This window comes from Simochromis diagramma, unplaced genomic scaffold (genome assembly GCF_900408965.1).
Source record: "Simochromis diagramma unplaced genomic scaffold, fSimDia1.1 OVJJ01000387.1, whole genome shotgun sequence".
Lineage (NCBI taxonomy): Eukaryota > Metazoa > Chordata > Actinopteri > Cichliformes > Cichlidae > Simochromis > Simochromis diagramma.
The window spans coordinates 7,908,531-7,931,980 of NW_024387152.1; the positions used below are offsets into that span (position 1 = coordinate 7,908,531).

At 39.6% G+C, this 23,450-nt stretch overlaps 1 protein-coding gene across 2 annotated transcripts in view; it reads right to left on the reverse strand.

Annotated features, from left to right (window-relative positions):
- Nucleotides 1–23,450, reverse strand: part of mgll (monoglyceride lipase) — a 45,846-nt gene that overhangs the window by 10,386 nt on the left and 12,010 nt on the right. For both annotated transcript variants that reach the window (XM_040047321.1, XM_040047320.1), the window contains 4 exons: nucleotides 20,277–20,383; nucleotides 13,272–13,408; nucleotides 5,240–5,350; nucleotides 4,711–4,800 (listed from right to left, as the gene is read on the reverse strand). In XM_040047321.1, the coding sequence (XP_039903255.1) occupies nucleotides 4,711–4,800; nucleotides 5,240–5,350; nucleotides 13,272–13,408; nucleotides 20,277–20,383 (445 nt within the window). The remainder of the gene's footprint in view (nucleotides 1–4,710; nucleotides 4,801–5,239; nucleotides 5,351–13,271; nucleotides 13,409–20,276; nucleotides 20,384–23,450) is intronic.

A 23,450-nucleotide genomic window follows, 5' to 3' on the forward strand; every position in this document is an offset into this window, starting at 1 on the left:
ATGTTCAGCTGTTTCCCACTTTTTCTTTGGTCATTTTAGCCTTTTTGTCCAGGGTGAAGGGAGTATCTGCCATCAAACAAGAAGACAGCCGCATGTAGCTATGATGATGTTTGCTAGTTCACCTTACCTGCATTAATGTAATAACGTGGTTAGCCTACTCAACGTAAATTACACTCGAACAACATTAAGCAACTCACGCAGAGAAGAACGGCTGCTGCTGCCATCATCATCCCTGCTACACTGGCAGGGCTAGGGGCCAGGACTCTATTCTTCGGGTTTTTGGGGGATGTTGCTCCAGGTCCGATAACTGGCAACCCACCCAACGTGCACAGTGTGAGGTCTCGCAGCAACATTCTGCTTAAAAAAACGTATCATTCCAAAGGTGTTTCATAACTGCACTTGTTGAAGTTTGCATATTTTGACAACCCACACTTTTGCGCTGAAATTTTTAACTCTAACTGAACGTATACCCCCCTACTTTGGGAATAAAATTGGCTAGAAATAAGTCAGAAAAAAAAACAAAAAAGCACCGAAATGCCTGCTTTTCGGTCTGGTTACTACCGTTTATGTCAGAACCGGTGCCATGATGGCACCGGACACCGGTACCCATCCCTACTTATAATGTGAAGTATTTCATGCAAACTTCAAATGTATCAGGGAAAATGTGATCTTCTGCTAACCTTAACTAAAGTCCTTGGTAACACTTTATAATACAGCCCACATCTATGGATGTAATTCCCTTGTAATTAAATGTAATTTCAGTGTATCTTATTTGAATTAAAATGTAATTATATTTACCTACAAATACCTAAGAACATAAGAATGAGGGGGAAAGTCAGGTTTTTCATTTTTTTTATTGTACTGTAAGTAAATTCAAGTAATGGTTGTGAATTTTAAGTTGTGTAAAGTTTCATTTGGATTTTTTTATTTTAAGGTGTTACCCAGTCATTTTATTGCCCTAACGTATTCAAAATGTTGCCCCAAAACTGTGCACTCATGTTGTCACCTAAACAAAAGCACAAGACTGAAAGGCTATTTCATGAAACACATTTATTTATTCATTTTTTAATACAGACTGACAGATGCCAGTTAAGAAAAGAACCTAAAAGGCCAGCAACTCCTCTTCCTCTCTTCTGACTCTTGTTCTAACTCATTGATTATAGACGTGAGTTCCTCCAATCTCTTCTCCATGTCCTCTTGCTCCTTCAGAGTCTTTAGAAGTGAGGCCTTCTCCTCCTCTTCTTTTTGCAGTGCCTGTGTGAAGTTAGCATTCTCCTTCTTTTGCTCCTCCAGGAGTGCGATGTAGGAAGCTTTCGTGTCGTTTAGCTCTTTCTCTAAACTCATCAGCTTCTCCTCATTTTGTTCTTTGAGGCCTTTAAGTTGCTTAATTTCAGAGCGTAAAGCCTCTTTCTCATCCTCGTGTTCCTCAGCTTGCTTCTTCAGTTCTTCCTTAGCGTTTTGAAGCTGCTGCTGGAGTTGGTCAATGCATATCTGTTGCATCTCACAGCACTGGTTCTTTGAAGGAGCGTCACTGATCATCGTTTGGGTGTCTATAGAGTTTCTGTTCGGCTGCTGCAGCTTCTTGTTGGCATCGCCCAGGTTAGAAGTAAGCTTATGCATGATCTTATCTGCTAGAATCAACCTGTTTGCATTGTTGATTCGTTCAATTTTAGCTTCACGAAACTCAAATTTGAGCGTGTGAATGTCCTGCAGGTAAGACTTGGTTTCATTACTGAGCGCTGCATCCAGCTGCTTTTTCAGATCGTTGATTGTCTTCTCAGTTTCTATATCCAAATAGTAGAACTTTCTGCGATACTCATCCACCTGATTCTCAAAATACAAGGCCTTCGTGTTTGCTTCTCTAAGACTGGATTTACACATGTGTAGCTGCCACTGAGTCTCTTCCAGTTGGGCTCTGAGTCCAGCATTATCCTGCTTCAGATTGTGCCTTACTCTTGGTGGAAAACTGGGCCTGCCATGATGATACCAAGTCCCTGCAGGTTGCATGTTGTTTGGCCTTGGTCTGCCGGTCATTGCTGGATTCTCACGACGCTGCATATCGCTTATCTTTGGTTTGACAACTGTCTGCTTCTTTTCCCTCTCTTTCTTCAGCACACAACTGACTGAACAAAAACAATTCTCCAGGTTGCTCCCACAACATTCTGTACACACTAAAGGATGTGATGACAACAGACTAAATGAGGATTCGGTTGTTTTCATTCAAAAATTAACATAATATATGGCGGATTTCATTTTGCCATCACCCAATCACCCTAAAAGTTAAAACCACTGATAGATAAAGCGAGTTAAACTGGCCATTTTCTTACTCCTCTCCTTTACCTGGCTTAAATCAACATGGTAACAGATGCCAAATACATCTGGTCAGGTTGTGGTCAGTGTTTTGATTTAAAATTAGCTGGAAGCTACAACACGTTTGAACTGCATTATAGATTATATGCTGGAGAAATACATTTTATGTGTTCAAGTTGTTAAAACTCATACAAGTAAATTAATATTTAATTTTTTTAATTTTAATTTGTTAGAATGCTCAATAAAAACCCCACTTAAATGTTAATGCAACTTGTAATAAAGGCAAGATCTTGCAAGCCTAATCATTTTCTAATTTCTCGCAATATATAACTATGAGAAGATATGTGTTACACATTTAGAAAGGGTGTGCACAGCCTAGAATGAACAAGCAAATACATACTGTAGTTTTCTCCAAATATGGCATAACGCTGAAGGGAGAAAAGTTGTTCTCAGGGAGAAAATATGGGCATGAAAATGAAAAGACTCCTGGGAAATCTGTGGCAGTTGGAGGGGAAGCGGGAACAAATGGTCGCTAATAAATGGACAGGGAGTTTTATTTAGAAATAAAAATGTGAGCGAAGCAGGATGATAAAGTGGAGTTACGTTAAAAGGAAGCAGAAAGGAAAAAGGAGGAAAAAGGAGGCTAAGGAGGTAAATCGGAGAGGGAATTCCCTGTTTCTCTGACATTAAACATGTAGTTACAAGTAGCTGTCACATAAGTCATACAGTTACTCATGTCTATTCAGCATCTATGTAAGCACAGCTGTGGCTGACTTTGACAGAAAGAGCATTCCTCTATTTTCACAGGTGGCTTGACTAATGACACCACATCAGCCCAGGAGACTGAAACCTCGTGCTGTAGATGATCCATCTAATCTATCATCAAAAACTTTGGGCTACAAAATGAAATAAATTAACTTCAAAATGTTTTGATCAGAGTAATAGTTTATTATTTCTTTTCAACCTATTTTTTTCACTGTTTTTTGTATTAAATGTTAAAGATTGTATTTCACGTTTTAAAGATAACGTGCAAGAATGTAACTGCTGCAGGGTCTTGTAGCATGGTGGACTTTGTATCTTTATGTATGTGCATCAATGCTTCATTTATGGTTCTGCATCATGCTTTATCATCCCTCATTTTAAAATTAGTAACGTTTTGCATTTGTTTGTTATGCGACAATCAGCAAACTGATCAGTGGACACTGTTGTGTGCATCTTGAATATTACACAACTAGTGTCACTGCGTGTTCGCTAAATAACAATGACTTGCAGTTACAGGAGCAAAAAGGACCAATACAAAAAAGTATTCATTAAGCTCAAAAACAGCCTGTGTGTCTGATGTGATTAGCATCAGACACACAGTTAAATCCATCCAAGTGTGGATGGATTTAACTGTGTGATATGCTCTTAAGTAGTGACGCCCGGTGGTTTTGAGAGCAAATGTTCTACTGATCAAAAAGTTCTACTGATCATAAGATCGTTTGTGAGCTGATTGGTGGTAGATGATGAAAAAAGAAATATAAATCCTGCAACAGCAAATTCCATTTAGTTTTTTTACTTTTCTCCTTTCTTTTGGTGAAAGAACCTCTTGAGGCCATGAACATTTATGTACCAAACTTGACTGAGACGTTCATTCCCACTGATCCCCGCTCACAATGAATAAAACAACATAAGGCTACCGAACGGTTTCATATTCAGTTGTGAAACTGAGCTTTCTACTTTACTGAAAACACATGAAGAAAAGGTTACAGTGAGAAATCAGAGCAAAGTATGATCCACCCCTGCAACTTTCATTCTAGTAACAATATCGTATCACATAGTCTCATTATGCAGTTGGATACCTGTGTACCTAGATTACCTGTTACATGATTACATCCTTTGATTCAGTATTTATCTGCTATTGTTTATTCTTGTATCTGGAAGAACACAACTTCCTCTGACTGACTGTAGGAAGCAGAAGCAGCAGGATGTAGGAATGTTGATGTAAACTAGGCATACACACACACACACACACACACGCAGACTCAAATCCGTGCAAAATTTAGGCGTGGTGACATGCCATGAGAATTTGTTTTTGTTTCTCCAGGGATGTCTCTAGGGGCACTACAAAGTATGGGTGTGTAGCATGTACTGTGTTTACAAAATAACACAACCAACAAACGCACGCAAACCTGTCCTGCTGTTTGGAAAAGGCGTACAGTGTCTACAAAGATGTGGTGTCTTGGCATGGGATTGGACAATAAACATAGTGTGACTTGACATTAGCGTAGACAATCAACCGCGGACAAATTTACACCTTGGAAATTCTATTTCCCACAGTCTCAGTGAGTGATATTTCAATTTCAAACAACAAGAGTGCTCAGCCACCCAAAACACACATTGCCAGCATCAGTCTCTCACCTGCCTCTTGTCCCGTGAGAGCCATTTGGACTCGATGGAGCCCATAGTGAGGCTGGGCAGCATGTGGTTCAGCAGTTTTGCCATGAAAACCTACAAACAGAGAAGAGCATAGCTTATTTTCATGTGACATCATTCATGAAGACTGTTTCCTTCTCCTATTTTGGTTTTAAATATTGCACTATTATGTATTAGTGTTAGATTTTTAATTCATAAAATAAGGAATAAAAAAGTCATTTATTTCTGTTAAAACAGCCTCCTCTGTGAGATTTGTCAGAGATTGGCCACACTTGGGACATACTTGTATCAAAGACTCAGTGAGAGGCCATTTATGCAGCTCTAGTGATACCTGAACTGATTGTTGCCTTTGAAACACACAAAATAAAAGGTGCCAGTATTATAAGTATTATAGACACCATCCACAGCAAACCTGAGTAAAGTAAGATAACTGCCTCTTGGGTTGGGAGAGGAGAGAAAAAGAACAGAAAGAAGAGAATAGTGGTTTAAAGGGTCGGTGATTGGTATGTGGTACCTTGAATGGTGTGGCTGACTCCGGGTTCATCTGGACCAGGGGAGCTATCAGAACCACTCCAACAAAATCACCAGGTCTTTCACAGGCTGTCAGGATTGAGATAGCACCACCCTATAAAAGAAATGCAGAACATATTAGCTTAATGAAACTGTAATACAAATAATATTTGTCAAGCTATTTCTTTAAATCTATTGCCCGCATGTCATGCTTCTGTCACTTAATTTTGAATTTTCCTCTTTAATTTTATATGCTGCTTAAAGATGTCGTATGTAAAATATGATATGAAGATTCTTACGGTTGCCAAACTTGGTTACATTATTTTAAATTACGGTATCTAGAAAAGTAAAACTTAACATATTTTACTTTGGACATGTACAACATTTTTTTAACGTGTGAAAATCCTGGTTTGGGAGAAATCGACTTTCTTTTCTTAAATATTATAAGACTGAATGGCAGCTGCCTGGTGGTGTACAAAAAACACATTTAATAACGCCAACATTCATGTAAATTTCCAGAAATCATAGCCTACTTGTTGTGCACAGCTTTCTTTATGTAAGAACTAATTTTTCTTTGTACTTCTGTCTTCATCCGCCTATCAAAAGAAGCAGCTAGCTAACAACACAGCTCAGCAGAGGGAGGATGCTGTAATCTTTATATCCTGTCATGCTCTCACGAGCATGAGCCTCCAGTCATAGATGAAAGATTCTCCGGTGCTATGGTCGACAGCTGTTGTTTGATAAAAAACTATATAACACACCAAAATAAAGGTGAGAGCACTCACTAGGCCAAAGAAAAAGAAGCACATATATCTAAAATAAAAAAGAAAATGGCAGTCGTGGAGATTTCACCTCAGTGGATGTTGTCACTGGTCGCTGTGTACTGATCAGTGCAGTAGTAACCTCATCATGTACGATGTATGATATCTTCTTATTTAAAAATAAAGCATATTAATCTCAAGGGACCCAAAATAAATTGAAAAAATGAGAAAAAAATTAACAAAACATAGAAAACCACAGATAACAGCATTAGTTATAAAGACAGGGTTTCAGTAAGGAGACAGACTCGGCACGTCTTACTTCTTTAGTCTCCAATAGAGGAAAAGGAGTGTCTTTTCTAATGTGATCAAAGTGGAAAGGTCCTAAAGTAGGTGAAAGGTCTTGATGCGAGGAGCAGTAGGAAAACTATTCAGAGGTCACAGCTAACATGAAACAAGCCATCTTTTGTGTAGATCTCCAACCCTATTTTTTCTTGCTATTGTTCCACACAGAGAAATGTCAGTGCGGGACCATGGGCCCCGGGGGCACAACACTGCTGAGCTCCACAGAACATCCGCACCAGGGCCACACTTTAGCACCCACGCTGACATTTTTTCATATTGTGATTTCAATTCTGTAACGTAGGGCCACGACAATTAGCAGCTCCATGGCAGCCAAAACCTAAATCGATTCGTCAGGGTCGACTCTGGCACGGTTTCTCCTCTCATACGCAACAAGTGCATGACACACACACGCACGGGAGCACAGTGATTCTGTGTGGGAGACTAATTGGCTTCAACTTTGTTTATGTGGGGAGCTTTCTTTGTCACCTACGTGAATATTCATCAGCCCGGGGGCCAATCACAGCCTCGCTTTGTTGAAAAAGGGTACCGAAAGGAAGACAAAACCGTTCCCACCAGAAAACTTCACTCTGTAAAGACACAAGTGCACGCTCGCGCATCGCCGCCTGCATGCAAACACACAGGGAGTATGAAAAAAAGAGGGCAGCTGCCTGAATCTCCCCTTTCTTCTTATTTTTGTCTTTCGCTAAAACATCTACATGTGAACACCAGGACGCACTGCTGCAAAAACAGAAGTAATGCTCAACTTCAAGTTGCATTTCTTTTGGTGGTGGTGGGTAGTGGTGGGGCTGCTAAAAGCTGCAAATTGGCTGATTGGTTCAGCATATTTAGTGCCTGTTAAATATCAACAAAAAATGCCAATGAATGCAGTTGTGTCAAAGGGTCTGCACTGATAGAGTGAGATAAGTGTGAATAGGGAAGGGAAGAGAGGGAGACAGAGTGACAGATGGATGACTGGGACAGAGAGGCTCTTTCAGAAGCTGATAAGAGGCCCTATACACTCTTCTACCTCTGAACTAGAGTTGACAAAATGAATGCTGGTATTGTACACAGTGCTACACACTGTCAGTGGGTGGACTCGAACTGTCAAAAAATAGCCCAAGGAGCTAACACTCTGATATTATATGGACTGTACAGCTGCCCCACTAACACTGCATGGTGTAAACAGAGAGTACACCACTGACATTATATGGAGTAGAAGGCTAAAATAGCGGCATTATATGATGTAGGCTTAATAAACATTATATGGCCAATAAGTGAACACCTGTTGCATTCAGTATGAACTCACCACTAATAGAAAAAACAAAAAAACAACAAAAACAACTGAAGACATTCCCTTAATGCAATGGTGTTGTTCAATGGTGCCAAGAGGACAAATTAGGGAGTGCACCAAGAGATGTTTAACTTGAACTAATGTCTCACATTAAAAAAATGTCACCCATTATATGTAAGTTTTCCAAGCCAATTAGAAATGAAGAAGCGTTTTTATTGAAGCCACGGTGCATCACAAAGGGAATTTTTGTTTAGTGTGAGTAATGGATACTGAGGGGAGATGAGACAGAGGGCTTAGAAGCTGAACAAATAGTTCCTAAGCACTGCTGAACCGTTACATAAAAGGCTGTCACAGAGGAAGGACAAGTAAGCCTCGGCCAGAAATACTGATGGAGAAAGAAATAAATGAGTACGAGTGGGAAGACGCCAAAGCTGAAGGGATTTTAAAGCATCCCACGAGCAGATACAACGTGGACAAACTGCTGAAAACTTCTGTGTCACTGCTCAACCAAAAGAGATACAGCGGAGCCCCTGAAAAAAGTCGAGTGTTTGGTTTTGTGTAAATTTGCAACCGTAATGTGTTTTTTAGTTCTTGCTGTCGCACGTTTAAAAGTTCTCACACATGTTTATGTGTTCTGGAAACTGTGAAAATGAATTGTGGTATTTTTTTCATCAAGCTGTAAATAGCTTGAACTAAAAACTTAAACCCACGCTACAAAAATGCTCATGTTCTGAGGTTTATATGGTCATCAGTAGGTCGCAAATCACTTTCAGACTACTGTGACATAAATTACACTATAAGATCAAAGAATCTGAAATTTAACAGACTTTTTCCTGTTTCACAGGTCTTAATAAATATAATAAAATATAAAATATTATGAAAAACATGGTACAATTGTGAATAACTATAAATTAAATTAACATTTTGATCAGTTAGAACTGTGACTTTCTTTACAGCGTCACTGCAGCTTGACTCTGCCGACTACATTACAGGATGTTATCACTCGAGCAGCCTCTCAACACACACAGCAGAATACCCAGGTGGTCTCTATTGTGTTGTCGTTTGGATTTTTTGCGTCATCGTGGCCTGAGAGATTTATAAAACTGAAGAAGCAGAGGAACAGACTAATAGAAACAGGATGCAAAGTGAAAACACCGGGAAACTGGAAAATGAGGCCTGTAAAAACACAGTTGCACATCACTTGACCCGCGGCAGGTTTCCTGAAAACTGAGTTTGGGTTTTTATTTGTTTCAAAGGAAACAAGAATGTAGCAGAGGATGAAATGAAGAGAGATGAAAATGAAAAAAAAAAAAGTTATATCTAGGGAGAAGGATATGAAACTAAATGGAAAGGGAAACTAGTGACCAACTGACATTAGTGACACCAGTGAAACCTCAGACACACCCATTTCTACACTACACAGTCAACTACACAACTGACTTCATCTTCAGGGTGTTTTTTAGGATTTTCCTCTGGTTCCAGCTGTAACCTAAAAAAAACTTACAAACCCCTCTGATGTTGTCTAGCAACAAGCAACGGGGTTAAAAATAAAGCTGACTTTTATAACTCACACCATTAAGTTGATTTAATTTAATTTTAGCACAAGCTAAAAGTTGTGCATCATTATGGGTGTGGCTGCTTCCAGCCTGCGATGTATTACCTCAGCTGATCTGAGTCACTGAAATGGATGGTGTTTGTGGTCTTTACACAAAAACACAGCCACCCCCATAGACCATAGAGCAGTGACTACTTCATTTTTACATGTATACTTGTATTTATGGGTCTAAAACACAAATAAGTCATTTCCAAACTTGGCTTTAGTTAAGTCTCAGTTACGCTTGTGAAGTTTCATGACTGTTCGACAGGGATGTCTAACTCATTTTACATCGTGCGCCACATACAGCTCACTTTAATCTTAAGCGGGCCGGACCTTTTCTGTCTTTCACTGTGCAGAAGTTTACCTGCATTTTTAATCCTGGTGATTTCTTAATATAAGAAAAAAGAAGAGCAATTATAACAGTATGTCATTTTTCTACACAACATTGAAATGCTGTTGTTGTAAATGAAATTATTCTGTCAGCATCACTCTTTGGGCTTAAATTGTAAGACATAAAAGTGTAAAGATTGAGAAAAAGCTAATTGCCCAGACTGCCCTGTAATTAGAAAACTGAAAGTTTTTGTTAATTAACAGAAAATATTCAGATATTTTTTTGTTACTGTGGACCCATTGTAAAAAAACGTGAAAAAATAGGAACTTTTCAGTCATTTAATTGTTTTCCACATAATAATTATTTGTAGTAGTAACTGTAGTTTGGCCATAATTGAGGTCTTAGTCCAGTGAGCTGGACTGGAGCCTTTGTCAGACCAATTCTGGCCCCTGGGCTTTATATTTGACACCCCTGCTGTTTAGTTTCTTGCATTGTTGCTATCAATAGACATCAATGCAGATAGACAGACACAAGCCCAGGTACTCAAAACTGCCTTTGAGAAAGTTAAAACAGGTTTATCTCCAGCTGCGGCCTCTCTGTGCTTCGAGTAGTCAGTCAGATGAGAAAAAGCTACATAAATCCCAGTCGATTTCATTTCCATTGCTATCACAGGTGGTACCAAAAAAAAAAAAAAAAAAAGAAGGACCTGAGTCTAACCAATAACTTGAGAGTCTTATGACTTTCAATGTCCATGAGTAAGTAGGGTCTGCTTCAGTCTGAGTGATTTAATTTTCATCACCAGAAGGGGAACAAGAAGCTCCCTGCTGCACAGACTTACAATGTAACACGCTTCCCTCAGGCAGATTTGAAGAATATCTAGGGTGTCCACAACTGTCCATGTGTACACACACAAGTATAATCCTTAGCCAGCAACAGAAAAGGCCAAAGGAGACACACTGAATGGATTTATTAGAAGTCCAAAAGAAGCAGGAAAGTGAGGGATGATGAAAAATAGAGAAAGAAGTTGGAAAAGAAAGAGGTTTTGCTGTGACTTTGCTCAGCTGTCTCTTAATATTTACAGAATCTGCTGTCTAAACAAGCACTCTGCCTCAGCCTGGGATCCCACAGTGGAGTTTACACAAAGTATGTACTTCTGTGCTTCTAAGATCCCTTCATCACAGCCTCAGTGTGTATACAGTCCTACTGCACTGAAGCGCATGAGCCATAAATGGCTCGCCAAGGCGGACCCATTAATTAAACAGCATGTTGTTTGAAGCAACTAAAGGCCCAAGTGACGACAGTAAATATGACCTATTTAAAAGAAAGACATCAAAGAAGGAGGAGCTGTTATCTCTAATAGAGGACAGTTAGATGCAAAACATAGCACTTAAAATCTTTATAGCAGAAAATAATACAAAAAAGTATATCCTGAACTTAGCTAGTGATTGTCTGAATGAACTAAAGGGCCTAATCACAAAAACAGGCTTCATGAGCCAGTATTTATACACCAGCATGTAGAGCTTTGCTGGAAGGCATGGCGAAACCGTTCTGCAATGAACTCACATTTTTAGTGCACAGCTGCAGGTATCAAGCACAGAGCTTGATACCTGCAGCTGTGCACTAAAAATGTTTGAAAGCATACTTGGGTTCGTTTCGAAGCGTTCTGACTTGCACAGCGCAATGCTCAAAGGACTTATTGTTTTAGATTTTGACTTCAGTGAGTGATGTCAGTTTCCTTATGAAACATAAAGCCTCACATATGAAAGCATAAAAAATGTTGGCATGCAGAATCGGAGCGACTTGCTCATCTAACCGAAACAAGTTCACGGGAGTACAAAGTGACTCGACCTAGAAACACTGACAGTAATCATTTATTATATAAGTCATCACTACCATTTGTGATCTGTTAGCTGTGCTGAGAGTTGGGTCGCAGAGCACAACAACGAGAGGCTGTGAAAACAGAATAAACCAATCAGTTAAAAATAGCTCCAAAGCTGGCCTTGAAGCTTTCCAGGCGTTGTCTAATTATTTTTAATGAGAATTCTGGTTCAGTTTTGTGTCTGCCGAATTCACAGAGCCACAGTAAAGGCTATTTGAATTTTCTTTTCATGTTCGCTGCACTGAAGTTTAAACCAGCTGAAGACCCAGCATAACTTTTTCTGCTGAATTTAACTGTTACGGTTAACAAGGGATTAAAGCGAAGCTTTAATTCTTAGTTTAGGAATTTTTCTTTGCATGTGTCAGCGTTGTTTAAGAAAGTAGAGCAACTTTGTGGTGCACTGCCCAGTGAACCTCCTGGTTTGGCCTTTCTGTGTGGAGTTCACACCCTGTAGCTCTCCCTCCACGGTCCACTGTGAAGTCAATTAACGATTCTTAACTGGCCATAGCTATTTATGTGAGAATTAAAGATTCTATGCTTCTCTGAGTGAGCTACAGGTAATGAACTGCCATTTCAATTAGCACTAGCCCGGATATGCAAGCCTAGCTGGATAAGCTTTGAGGAAAACAAGTGGTCTAAGCTTAATTGGTTCAGTTAAATGAACAACTAATACTGCATTTCACTGAATTGTCTTGTAGCAAAGAGTCTTTTGACCACTCAGAGTAGAAAAGTACAATATAAGAACAAGTCAAGGGGTAATATGTCTAGCTTCGAGAATGACAAGCAGCTAGCATAACGGTCTGTTAAGTTTAAGATAGGGTTTTGAAAGTTAGTTGGCTGTATTTAAAATGGAAAAAAAAAACAACGAATAATTCTGAAGGACTGCAAGTAAAATACAGCAGCCAGTAGCTCATTACTTAGCACCAGCTCCTTGCTTGTACAGCAGCTAGCTTTAGCTTCTATTCAGATGTAATGTAGATGATACTGGAATCCGTAATGCTTTCATTTTGCTAGGTAAATCTGTTTCATTAGTGGATAATAACAAATAAGCTAGTCAATGATGAGGCAGGTCAATAGAAGATTTCTACGCAAACTGACGAAAGTGAACACTCTCTGTCTGTGTCTGCCATACAGCCACATTTGCCCTTGAGCAGGTCACTGAACCTGCGACTGCCCTGTTGGAGGTTTTCCGTAGCAGCTGCAGGCTCTCGGGAATCTGTGGCACTGTGTGAAAGGTGAAAGGTAAACTGGGGTTTACCAAGAACAGCGAACTTCGCAAGCCTTCCCTGAACTGTTGGTCTGTTATACTTTAGATGATAGGTAAAGTTTGACCATTAAACAGAAAAACTGTAAGCGGTTCTCCTAGCAAGTCAATTAATAATTAAAGGTAGCAAGTTACTAAGTATTTTACTTAGTATATTACTTAATCACTGCTACTTAAAAAATGCCTGATTCTGCTGATATTCAACAACCAGTTTATCTAGACTTGCATGTCCAGAGCAGCAGTAAACCATGCAACTAGACGAGGAACACTTTCCCCATTTACGTGTCAAAATGTCACAGGAAGCCTCATCAAATGTGTGCTTGAGCGGGACTTGTACATTGGTTTTCGCCAGCTCTCTCGCTCTATTTGTGTCAAGCATACTGTGTGAGGATCTCAGGCACATTATGCAATTTAACACCAAACAAAACAGGAAAACCAACCTGATCAAAAGACAACACTGCTCCCAGGACACAGAACAAGACAAAAGCCAAAGACATCATTGTGCAAACAATTCCAAAGACATGCATGGTTTATTCCAGGAACTGACACACATTCATGGAAAGTGTCTTACCATGGAGTGGCCCACAATAAATACAGGCAGGTCAGGGTGGCGAGACTTCATCAGGTCAATGTGCTGAAGGGAGTCTCTGATATAAATCTGAAAGTCCTTAATGTTCATCCTGTCACCTTCGCTCTGGCCATGGCCAACTGTGGAAGAAAGAATCAGGAAAGTTTAACACATTATTTAAGACCTTCAAAAACAAGAAAACTTCACATTTTTTTATGAAAAGAGGGCAAAGTAGCATGATACAAGGGTAATTATAAGCCTAGAGTTATAGCTTATAGCAGTTCAACAAGTTGAAATAAACACAAAACTGTTGAAAGGGTAACTGCATGAGAATAAAAGGCAAATCACAGGCATACTATAAAAATATGTTTTACATTTATTCCTTAAACTTTTTAAGGACTGACTGCATCCACATACAATTCAACTCAAGGGGAAGCCTTCTGCTTTGGTGATGAGAGACGTAAAGAAAAATAAAGGAAATGATGGAAAGGGAAACCGAAAAAACAGGGAGAGTAAGAATAAAATGGACTAGTAGAGGAAAAGTATGGGGGAAGAGTTGAAGTGAAAAAAATGATGGTTCAAGACAAAAGAGGAGGGAAAAGGGGGCAAACAAGAAGATGAAAGCAAGAAAAGACGAAAACAGAGATGATAGAAGTGAGCTTGACAGATGGAGAGGAGGGAAAATATCTGAATATGTATGTGCACATCCATATATTATATATATGTGCTGTCCTCAGGCTTTCCGCACCAATAACTGAGAGGTGAGGCTGGCTGCCATGGTAACCACCAACCCAATAACACTAGCTAATAAACATTCACATGTGCATCTCACACCTTCTCTCGTTGGCTCTGTAATGTTGAAAGTGTGTCAGTGTTTAGAAATGCATGCTTCCTATAAAACACTCCAAAAAAGATGGGACGCATTCAAAAAATGTATGCTTATTTTGAATTTCAAGATGTTTTCAAGTAAACATGTGGAAGGGTTTACCACATTTAAGAAGTTTGTGATGTTTCTTTTTTTTCTTTCTTTTTTGTTGTTGTAAAATTGCAGAGCATTGGTGGATGGTTATGTAGATAATGGTTTCATTATCTACATAACCAATACATGACATGGGATTAGAAGAATTCAGAGAAGTCTCTAAGCAAGAAAAGGGCTATGAAACTAGAACTCAGTGGCTACATATAAGCATCCATTATGGTATGAGAAGAGTAGTTTTTTACATGGCCTGGCTAACCATAAATGCTGAACAGTATGTGAACATTCTGCCATCATTCCTCTCTAGGGCCCATGCGACCATCCCAGGTAGGCAGGGCAATCCCCAGCAAGTTGGAACACAAGTGTCTACAGGCACTGTCCCAAACTTCCATGTCCTATTTCAGAGGCGTGTCATCTAAGACAGTCCCACAGCATCAAGAGCTTCTCATCTACTCCAGTCCCTGATCCTCTACGAAAGGCATATAAGTTGGATTCTAGAGCGCCACTGCCCGACAATGTCTTCATTTCAGGTCAGCAGCTCCACCCTCCTGAGTAGTTGGACAGTTTACCAGATTCCGCTTTGGCTGACTGAAAATCATATTCAATCTCCTCCTTAGCACAAGCCACGCATGGCTTGAGTTGCAGGTACCTTCCAGCCTTCTACGAATTCCAACCAACCAAGGACGACAGGACTCTTTCTTTCAGCTTGATGGCTGGGGTCCAGCATCTCATTCGGAAATGGCCACCACTGCAGGCACATGCCCCCTCACAGCTGTAGCTCATCTGAGGTGTGGATCTATTCAGGCTCAATGTCCACAGTCTCCCTCAGGATGCTGTTGAATCTCTGCTGATGGTGGGAGTTGAAGATCTCTGGGGTAGGGGCCTCTGCTATGTGCTCGCAGCACATCCTCAAACTAAACGTTTTGGCACGCCAGGCTTACCCAGCATCCTTCTGCACCACAAGATCCAACTCACCACCAGGTGGTGGTCACCTGACAGCTCAGCTGCTCTCTTATCATGAATGTCAAAACACATACAATATATCCGAGCTCTGAAATACAGAAAACATATTTTCCAGGAAAGGGTTTGTTTATTTATTTAGTAAGACAATGCCAAACCACATCACCACAGCACGGGTTCATAGTAAAAAAAAAAAGGAAAATCCAGGTGCTAAAGTGGCCTGCAAGAAGTCCAAACTTGTCACCCAATTTTTCTAAAAAGAATAATATTTCCTTTTTTTTTAAACATCTGATAGTTTGTCTTTTTGTCCTTTTGTTTTTCATCATTTCAGCTTCTTTGGAAAAGGGGTTGTACAAGAGCACGTCTTCACCCTCAGTGCTTTCCTGTCCATCAATAGCATCAAAAGCAATCATCACTGTGTGCAAATCAATGTCCAATCACAGCTTCAGTGATGGAGTGGTGCAAACTTGAGATCAATGCACAGTAAACCACCACCGCTCTATTCTTTCAATGGCTTCTCACCCCATTAAATCCATATCTTCTGTTAGTACAGGTAATAACAGGTATTCCTGGAAAACACACATATCCCCGCACACACCTAACCTTTTAGACAACTGATGGTTATGATAAGGCCATGAGAACATTCCAGGACTCAGATCCAACAAACCGTTTCATTACAAAAGCTGCAACAGGTAAAAAGAAAACAACCAACCCCCACCACCAAAAAAGTCCTATTTCCTCATCCTTTTTGCTTTGAACAAATGTGCATGTTACATACAAAGATTTTAGAAACAGTTATGAATCAGAGGAGAGTGAAAATAATGAATCTCAGCACGGCATTTACAGAATAATTATGAACGGTACCTAAATAGATTCAGAACTTCAGAACCTTTGTCGAGCTCAGGGAATCTGGGAATTTCTTTCCCTTGTTTACCAAAGTATAGACAAATGGAAAACTGCTTTGCTTCAATGACTTTTTGTTTTCCTGTGGAGGGATCCACCTCTGGTGTGTCACTGCTCTTTTTACCCACATCTCTGCAAATTTCCAGACAGGGAAGGAGACAAACCCTCACACATTTACTGAGAAACACAGCAGGCTTTTGGACTCTCTGTGGCCATAACCAGTCAATAAGTATCTGAAAATGCCTTGTTGCCTCAGTAATATGGTTTAGAGCATCGTGGACTTTAAGTTCTAACCTGTGATTCTTGCAGTGAATGAGTCAGGTTACGACTGAGCTTTTCATGTAGGAGAGAGAGAGAGGTCCTTTTTATTAGCCCATCATAGTATCTGCATTTGCATTATGAGATGCAAAGTCAAAAAGCCGTGAAGAGCATTTCTTCAGAGATGCCCCTTACATAAATGATTTCCAGTAAGCGTTACAGCCCGCAGAGCATGGCAGATCAACAGATCTCACGCTCTCAGAGATCTAAGATCCAGATCAGGAAGGTGGTTAAAATTGACACTCACTAGTAATAAAGCATATAAAGATAATAAGAACTACAAAGGTTATTATTAATATTTGCTAGCTACCTGGTTTTTGAAGTTTGCATTTTGCTTTTGCATTCTGTAAATCAGTAACTTTCAAAGAAACAACAGCCATCTGCAGCTTGATCTGTGAATATTGTTAACTGGTAAAAAAAAAGATGCAGCCTGTTCTAGATAGAAAAAAGAAAAAAAAAAACACCAGTCAATGCAGGGTGTGAATGAATGAAAACCTTACCGGCCCATAATTAGAAAGAAAACACAAGAGACAGAAAAAAGGAGAAAGAGTGAAACATCTCATCTGTGAACTCTATCAAGAGCTGCCCAAGGCGATGTGTGTGTGTGTGTAAATGTGGAAGAAATAGATGAAAAACTGGAGTCTACAGGGACTTGTTCCAGTTCAGTATTTTCCATTTAACAGTGTCACATTTTACTGCGAGGCATTGAACAAACTGCTCCTCTGCGAGCAGCCTCAGCCGTCCTTATCATTCACTCCAGTTTATTATCTGTCAGCTCTTTATTAGGATCTTCACCTCTGTAAATATTTTCACATTTCTGCCACTGAGACTTTTTTGTCATCTCATTCTCACTCTTTTTATGTTATTATGGAGTTTTATTGAGTGCACAGACTGATGTTCAACGGCAACTGCTGCACAGTCACATGGATTTAAACGTCCCTGCTGTATTTAGCCCACGAGCACATCGTTCCTTGTTGATGGAGGCATCGGGACAGACATTTCCCTTTATCTAATTACTACTGACTAACAAGCCATTACCTAATTACTATCGACTAAAAAGCTAACACTCTGTGTCCTTCTCTTTCTACCCAAACCTTTCATTTGAAAGAATTTTACATTTTCTTTTTTAAGTGAACACATTGAACATGTAGTGACTAGATTATGCTTTATAAACTATATCAAGTGCTTTTAAGGTGAAGTCACTTCCATTTGAGAACTGCTCCCAGATTGTCAATTCCATCTGAATTGCATTCCTCTGAGCTTGGTTATTGGTTGCTGGCATGGATTTCTGATGGCTTTGCATAAAACAACTTTGCAAAGGTGGAAAGTAACGAATTACATTTATATGCGTTACTGTAATTGAGTAGTTTTTTTTGTTTATTTGTACTTTTTAAAGTCATTTTTCAAGTCGGTAATTTTACTTTTACTTAAGTATATTTTTTAAAAAGTATTGTACTTCGCTACATTTTCAATCACACCCGTTACTGAGTAAATTAAAAGAACAAACAACCCCCCCCCCCAATATTGCGCTTCGGAAATACTGCAGGGAATGATGGGTAGTAGAACAAATTGGCGTTGGGTCACGATAAAGATGGAGTCTGACATCGGTGGTACGGATCCAGCGAAAAAAGAAACCCCGTCGAATTCTGCTGACCCTGAACTCGAAGAAACCGATGTGAACCCCTGGCCGTATTTAAGGGACCATTTTGGCTTCAAGTGCAAGAAAGGCAACAGCTTTATTATAGAATAGAATAGAATCGAATAATCCTTTAATTGTCCCACAAGGGGAAATTTGGTTGTAACAGCAGCCAGAAAGACACATATACAAACAAATATTATGCAGTGTACGCTGTGTTTGCCCAGAGAGACAGAGTTAGCAGCTTTTAAAAATTCCACATCAAACCTGCGCAAGCATGTAGAGGTAAGTTAAATGAAACTTGTACATTTATTTTAGCAAAAAGGCTGTGCTCAAGTTAATCACATTAAGTTAAGACATAAACTGTTATTGGGTTATTTTTTTCTCCTTCTCTTTCCTCATGTTGTGCATTTTCCATTGTTATACCTCTCTGACCTGCCTTCCCCATGTGATGTTTGTGTAATGTACGTATGGTCAGAAGGGTAAGATGGTGCTGGCAAAGGTCGGCAGCCTTAACCCAATTTCCTTCGGGGTCAACCTTCAGGATCAATAAAGTTTTATTGAATTGAATTGAATTGAATTGCTCCTCAAAATGAACAGAGCAAGGCCAAGTTTAAAAAATTAAAACACATTTTTATAGCAGCTGCCATACAGCTCAATTCAGTACTTGTTCTCTTATTTGACAGTTTAGAACACATTCCCATGTAAAAGAATTATATGGTTTTGACAGTTGGTTGGTTTGGTGACCATTATCCATTTTGATGTATAGACTTGCAGTTTAACTGCCACTGCACTTTAATTTGTAAAGTTTTTCTTTTAATTAAATAACAACTACTTTGAGATTTATTCCATTGTCTTTTTTGCACTACTCAGAAGAGGCTGTCCTCCTGCTGACAAAAAAGTAACTATGTAACTTTTACTCTGAGTACATTTTAAATGAGCTACTTTTTACTTTTACTTGAGTAAATTTTCAGACAGGTAATTTTACTTGTATTTGAGAAAAATTTCAGCAAAGTAATAGTACTTTTACTTGAGTAAAATATTTTAGTACTCTTTCCACCTCTGCAACTATGACTTCAAATATAAGTATCTACACTGGGAGCCCAAAGTGTACCTGGGTTCATTTCTTTTTTTTTTCTTTTGTTTTTGAGGAAATACAACCAAGGTGGTCACTGTAGTCTGTCAACTGATCGTTTCAAACAAGGGTGGAAATGTGCCGTAAATGTTCAAAGGTGTTGATCAGGGAAATCCCAAAAGCTTTCACTTTCCCCCGACCAAGTCACTACGTGAGTGATTTCTGAAGTTCTTTTTATGACTTCTGCTCCTAAGTATATGTGGCGATGTCTCAGTCTATAGCAAAGATTTACTGACCTCAGTAAACCCAAACCCACAGCGTATCTGCACAATTACAGGCGTCTTTCTCAAAGGCACAACATTTAGGCGCATAATGTTTAACAGGTAAATTTCAAAATATTGGTGGTTACTGTGTAATTTAAAGCACCACCATAGCCAGTTTCTGTGTGTCATTTCACAGTCCACATATTACCCAAAAAGTTCACAGTTTAGTACCACGATGAGCCAGTTTTTAAACTTTAATGAATCCACTCAATCAGCCTTTTCAGCTGATGAACAATTATGGAAAGTCTTCATGATTTTTGATTGAATAGAATGCGTTAAAGTACCAAATACATCTTTTCACTCCATTAACAGCGGCCCTTCTGTGGATGTCAACATGGGAATTTGAAGCCTGTGCAGTTCTATCTATCGCAAGAGTTTCATAGTTTCCTTAATGAAAAGATTTCGAGAGTGCTATTAAGGGTGATCTTTAACAGAGATGTTGTTTCGTTAAACCGAAACCCAAAGCCTAAAGCATGCTGTGTCTTGTCTGATTCTTGTCTGGGCTCTTTTCTTTTGCCAAGAGGTCAGTTGGATGTTTCTAAACCACAAGTCACAAGTTTCATTATTACAGCCAGCCTTGAATGTGACGTTTTCCTCGACATGGCATTAAAACAACAAAACAGAGAGGCAGTGCCGTGGAACAACAGGGGAAAATGAAAACTAATTAATTCTCCCTGATAATTAATTAGTTCTCCTTAGTGATGGATTTTCTGTGCCAGTTGCTTTGCGTGCAAACTACCGATAAAAAATGAAGGCAGCCATAAGTGTAAATGCATGGATGCAAAACAGCACTGTGATTTACGTGTTTGTCACTCACCGTGGTCGTGTGCAAATACCAGCAAGGAGAGTTCTTTCAGTCTCTGTGCCATCTCATCATATGGGCCACAATGTTCCCCAGCTCCATGGGCAATAAATACCAAAGCCCTGAGAGGAAAAAACACACAAAAAAATAGTTTAGCTCTTCACAAACACAGACCTTTATCCCGTTTTTTGTGCAGAACCGTAATTCCTAGATTTCCTGATAAACTCCTACACTGACCACTTAAAATGGGGTTAAAGTAGAATTGTTCATGGATGGAAAAGCATCATCTAAATGTAATCTAAAAGAAACCTATTAACAGTAGGATTTAATTCACGCATCTGCCCACCACTTACTTGACTGGATGTGCATCAATGTATTTGCGTACGTGTGTCAAGGGGAGATTGTGAAGCCGGACATTGGGAAAAAATGGCAGATAAAGAATGGCAGATAAAGAATGGGCAGGCTGTGTTTTCAGAGATAACAGCTATCGTCCATCTGCCTGCATGCCTGCCTCAACCAATCCCTTCCTCTTCAACTCAAAACAGAATCAGAGGAGTCCAGTAAAACAAAGAGTGAACCATCACTGCTCATCCATTTTCATCTGTTTCTTTTCTTGCTGCTTATCCGTTTGGAGCAGGACACAAGTTGGAGCCTGTTCTAACTGACAATGAGCAAGAGATAAGGTACACACTGCACATGTCCATCACAAGGATAGCATAGAGGCAAAAGATTCATTAGCTCTAGAAGTTACACAGTTGACAAGTATTTCTACTGCATCCCTGCACACTGTCAGTGATGTGTAACACGTTTTCAGAATCTTACACTAACATACTGTTCTTCAAGCATGTAGAGACTTGCTTAACGCCTCCCTAAATATAACAAAGCATCATTTCTTCTTCTACACCCAAATAGACAATTTTATATTTCAAACCTTAAAGGTACTTTGTGACATGAGGCTATTAGTTCCTGTGTACTCAGAAAGGGATATCTTTTGCTAATTAACAGTCTAGTCTTCTCCTGTCAGACAAGTTTCTTTTAAAAGGTTTTGCCTCTGCTATCGGTGCATATTAAGCAGCGGAGCGGCACCGAAATGCTCAAGCGTTTTTTTCCACTCTAAGCAGCAGCAGCAGCAGCACTGAGAAGGCTGTGAAAGCTTCAATCAGCAGCAGACAATTAGCCCAAATGTATTCAGAGGGAAGGAAAAAAGGAACCAAGTGAAACAGGAGGAAAGGGACTGAAAGTGTGAGGCAAGCTGAGGGGTGGATGCAGAGGAGTATAATAGAAGAAGATGTTCATCAGGCTTCATTAGCAAATTTCACTAACAGCTCTTTTCCTTGTTTTTTTTTTTTGTTTTTTTTTGGGAGAGAGCCGTCGCTTCGGGATACATGTTCCTCGGCTCGCAAAACAAAGCATGTGTGTGAATGACCATCTTTGTATGAGGATAATATTGTGTAACACACATGCCAAGGGGCAGCAGGGGATTATTGGGGTTAGTCTAAACTCACCGTAAAGACAACTGCATGGTGAACAATAGGATACACGCCCTCTTTGCTAATTTGCTGTCTTTGCTGTTCAAATGCCTCCTATGTCTGTGGGATCTTATCATTTTCTTCCTCTTTCTTCCAGTTTTCTCCGTCTTTCTCATCCTTCAGTAGGTTTTAGCTTAATGGCACTTCATCTGTGTAGCTACTGTCTGCTGGCAGCTAACAGTAAGAGATGTAAGAATTTAACTGAATCTTAACATATGTTTCTATTCATTCAACAGCAGGAATCTCCAGAAGAATCATTTTCAGAAATATTCAGGCCGCAGTGGTGTGTTGGGTCAGCCTTGCAAAGCAAGCAATTTCACTTTGCTAAATGTCTTCTAGGAAGAGGCAGGAGGAGTTCGCTTGAATCAATTACTTGCAAATAGTTCAGAAGACTGTGGCATTTTGACATTTGACTCTTTGTGAAATACAAACCTTACCTTTAACTGAGTGGACGAGTTCTCGCTACAGAAGAAGAACAATAGGAGTTTCAAAATATCAAATGTTAGTCACGTGTCCTATCAGAATGCACTTTTGGATAACTGGATTAGACGACATCTGGAATTTACACTTTACACTCATACAACTACACGAACCATTCAAGCTATAGGTGCATATTGTATGTCTGAGAAGACACACATGTGATATACAACTTTGAATTGGAGTTTTCACAGGACTCTGTGCAGTCCTGTTGTACAGCCCAGATTGGGTCGAGCTTTAGCTTTCGGACAGATCGGCTCACATTAACTCTAGAATACGTTGGTAGGGAGGAGCTCATAGTCAATTCAGTGACTGCAAGGTGCCCACATGCTGTAGCTGCACAACAGGTCCAAATCATCCACCCTCCACCACCATTCTTGACAGTTGGTATGAGTTGTTTGCACACAAATGCTATGTTTAATTTTTTGCCAAAAATGGTACTGTGCACTATGGCTAAACATCTCTACTTTGGTCTCGTCTGTCCACAGGAAAGAAGTCTGTTGCAGTTCTGTATGTTGAATCTGTATGTTGAATTAATGATGTTTAGAATTGGAAGTTTTTCTCTTGATGTCTTGAAAGCTGGAGCAGCTGCAAATGAACTCTAAGCTGTATCCTGGTGTGGCTCATTACACTTGCATGATGAATCTTTTGCATAATGAATTAGAGCTCAGATTATTTCATACATGAAGCTGAAATACTTAAATCATACCAAAAAAAAAAGTCTTTTCTCACCCCTTCTCATTATTTCTTTTTATTCTGTCTTTTCTCTCATGGGAACCAGAGACCCACTTGTCTCTCACACAGTTTTAGCTGCTGGAACAGCATGGCTTATAACCAGCCTTATTAAAACACTCATGCCTCCCACTGGCTCTACTCAGAGCTACTCTAAACAACCACAGGCCTAAACAAAACCAAGGAGCTAATCCCCTTAACACAATGCTGATGGACTACAAGCAAGATTATAGAACCTACCAGCAGAGCTCAAATTCTCCAGTTCAAATGCAAAGTTAAATCATTTCTGGCATTTTGATGCTCGCAAACAGTAAAACAGAGGACACAAATAAGTCCTTGTACATTTTTCCACAGGAACTCTTGCCACAGGATTATTTATGCTGTCTGGCTCTAGGCATTTAAGCATGTCACAGAGCTTAATCTGAGAAAGCCTCACAGCGATGAAATGTCA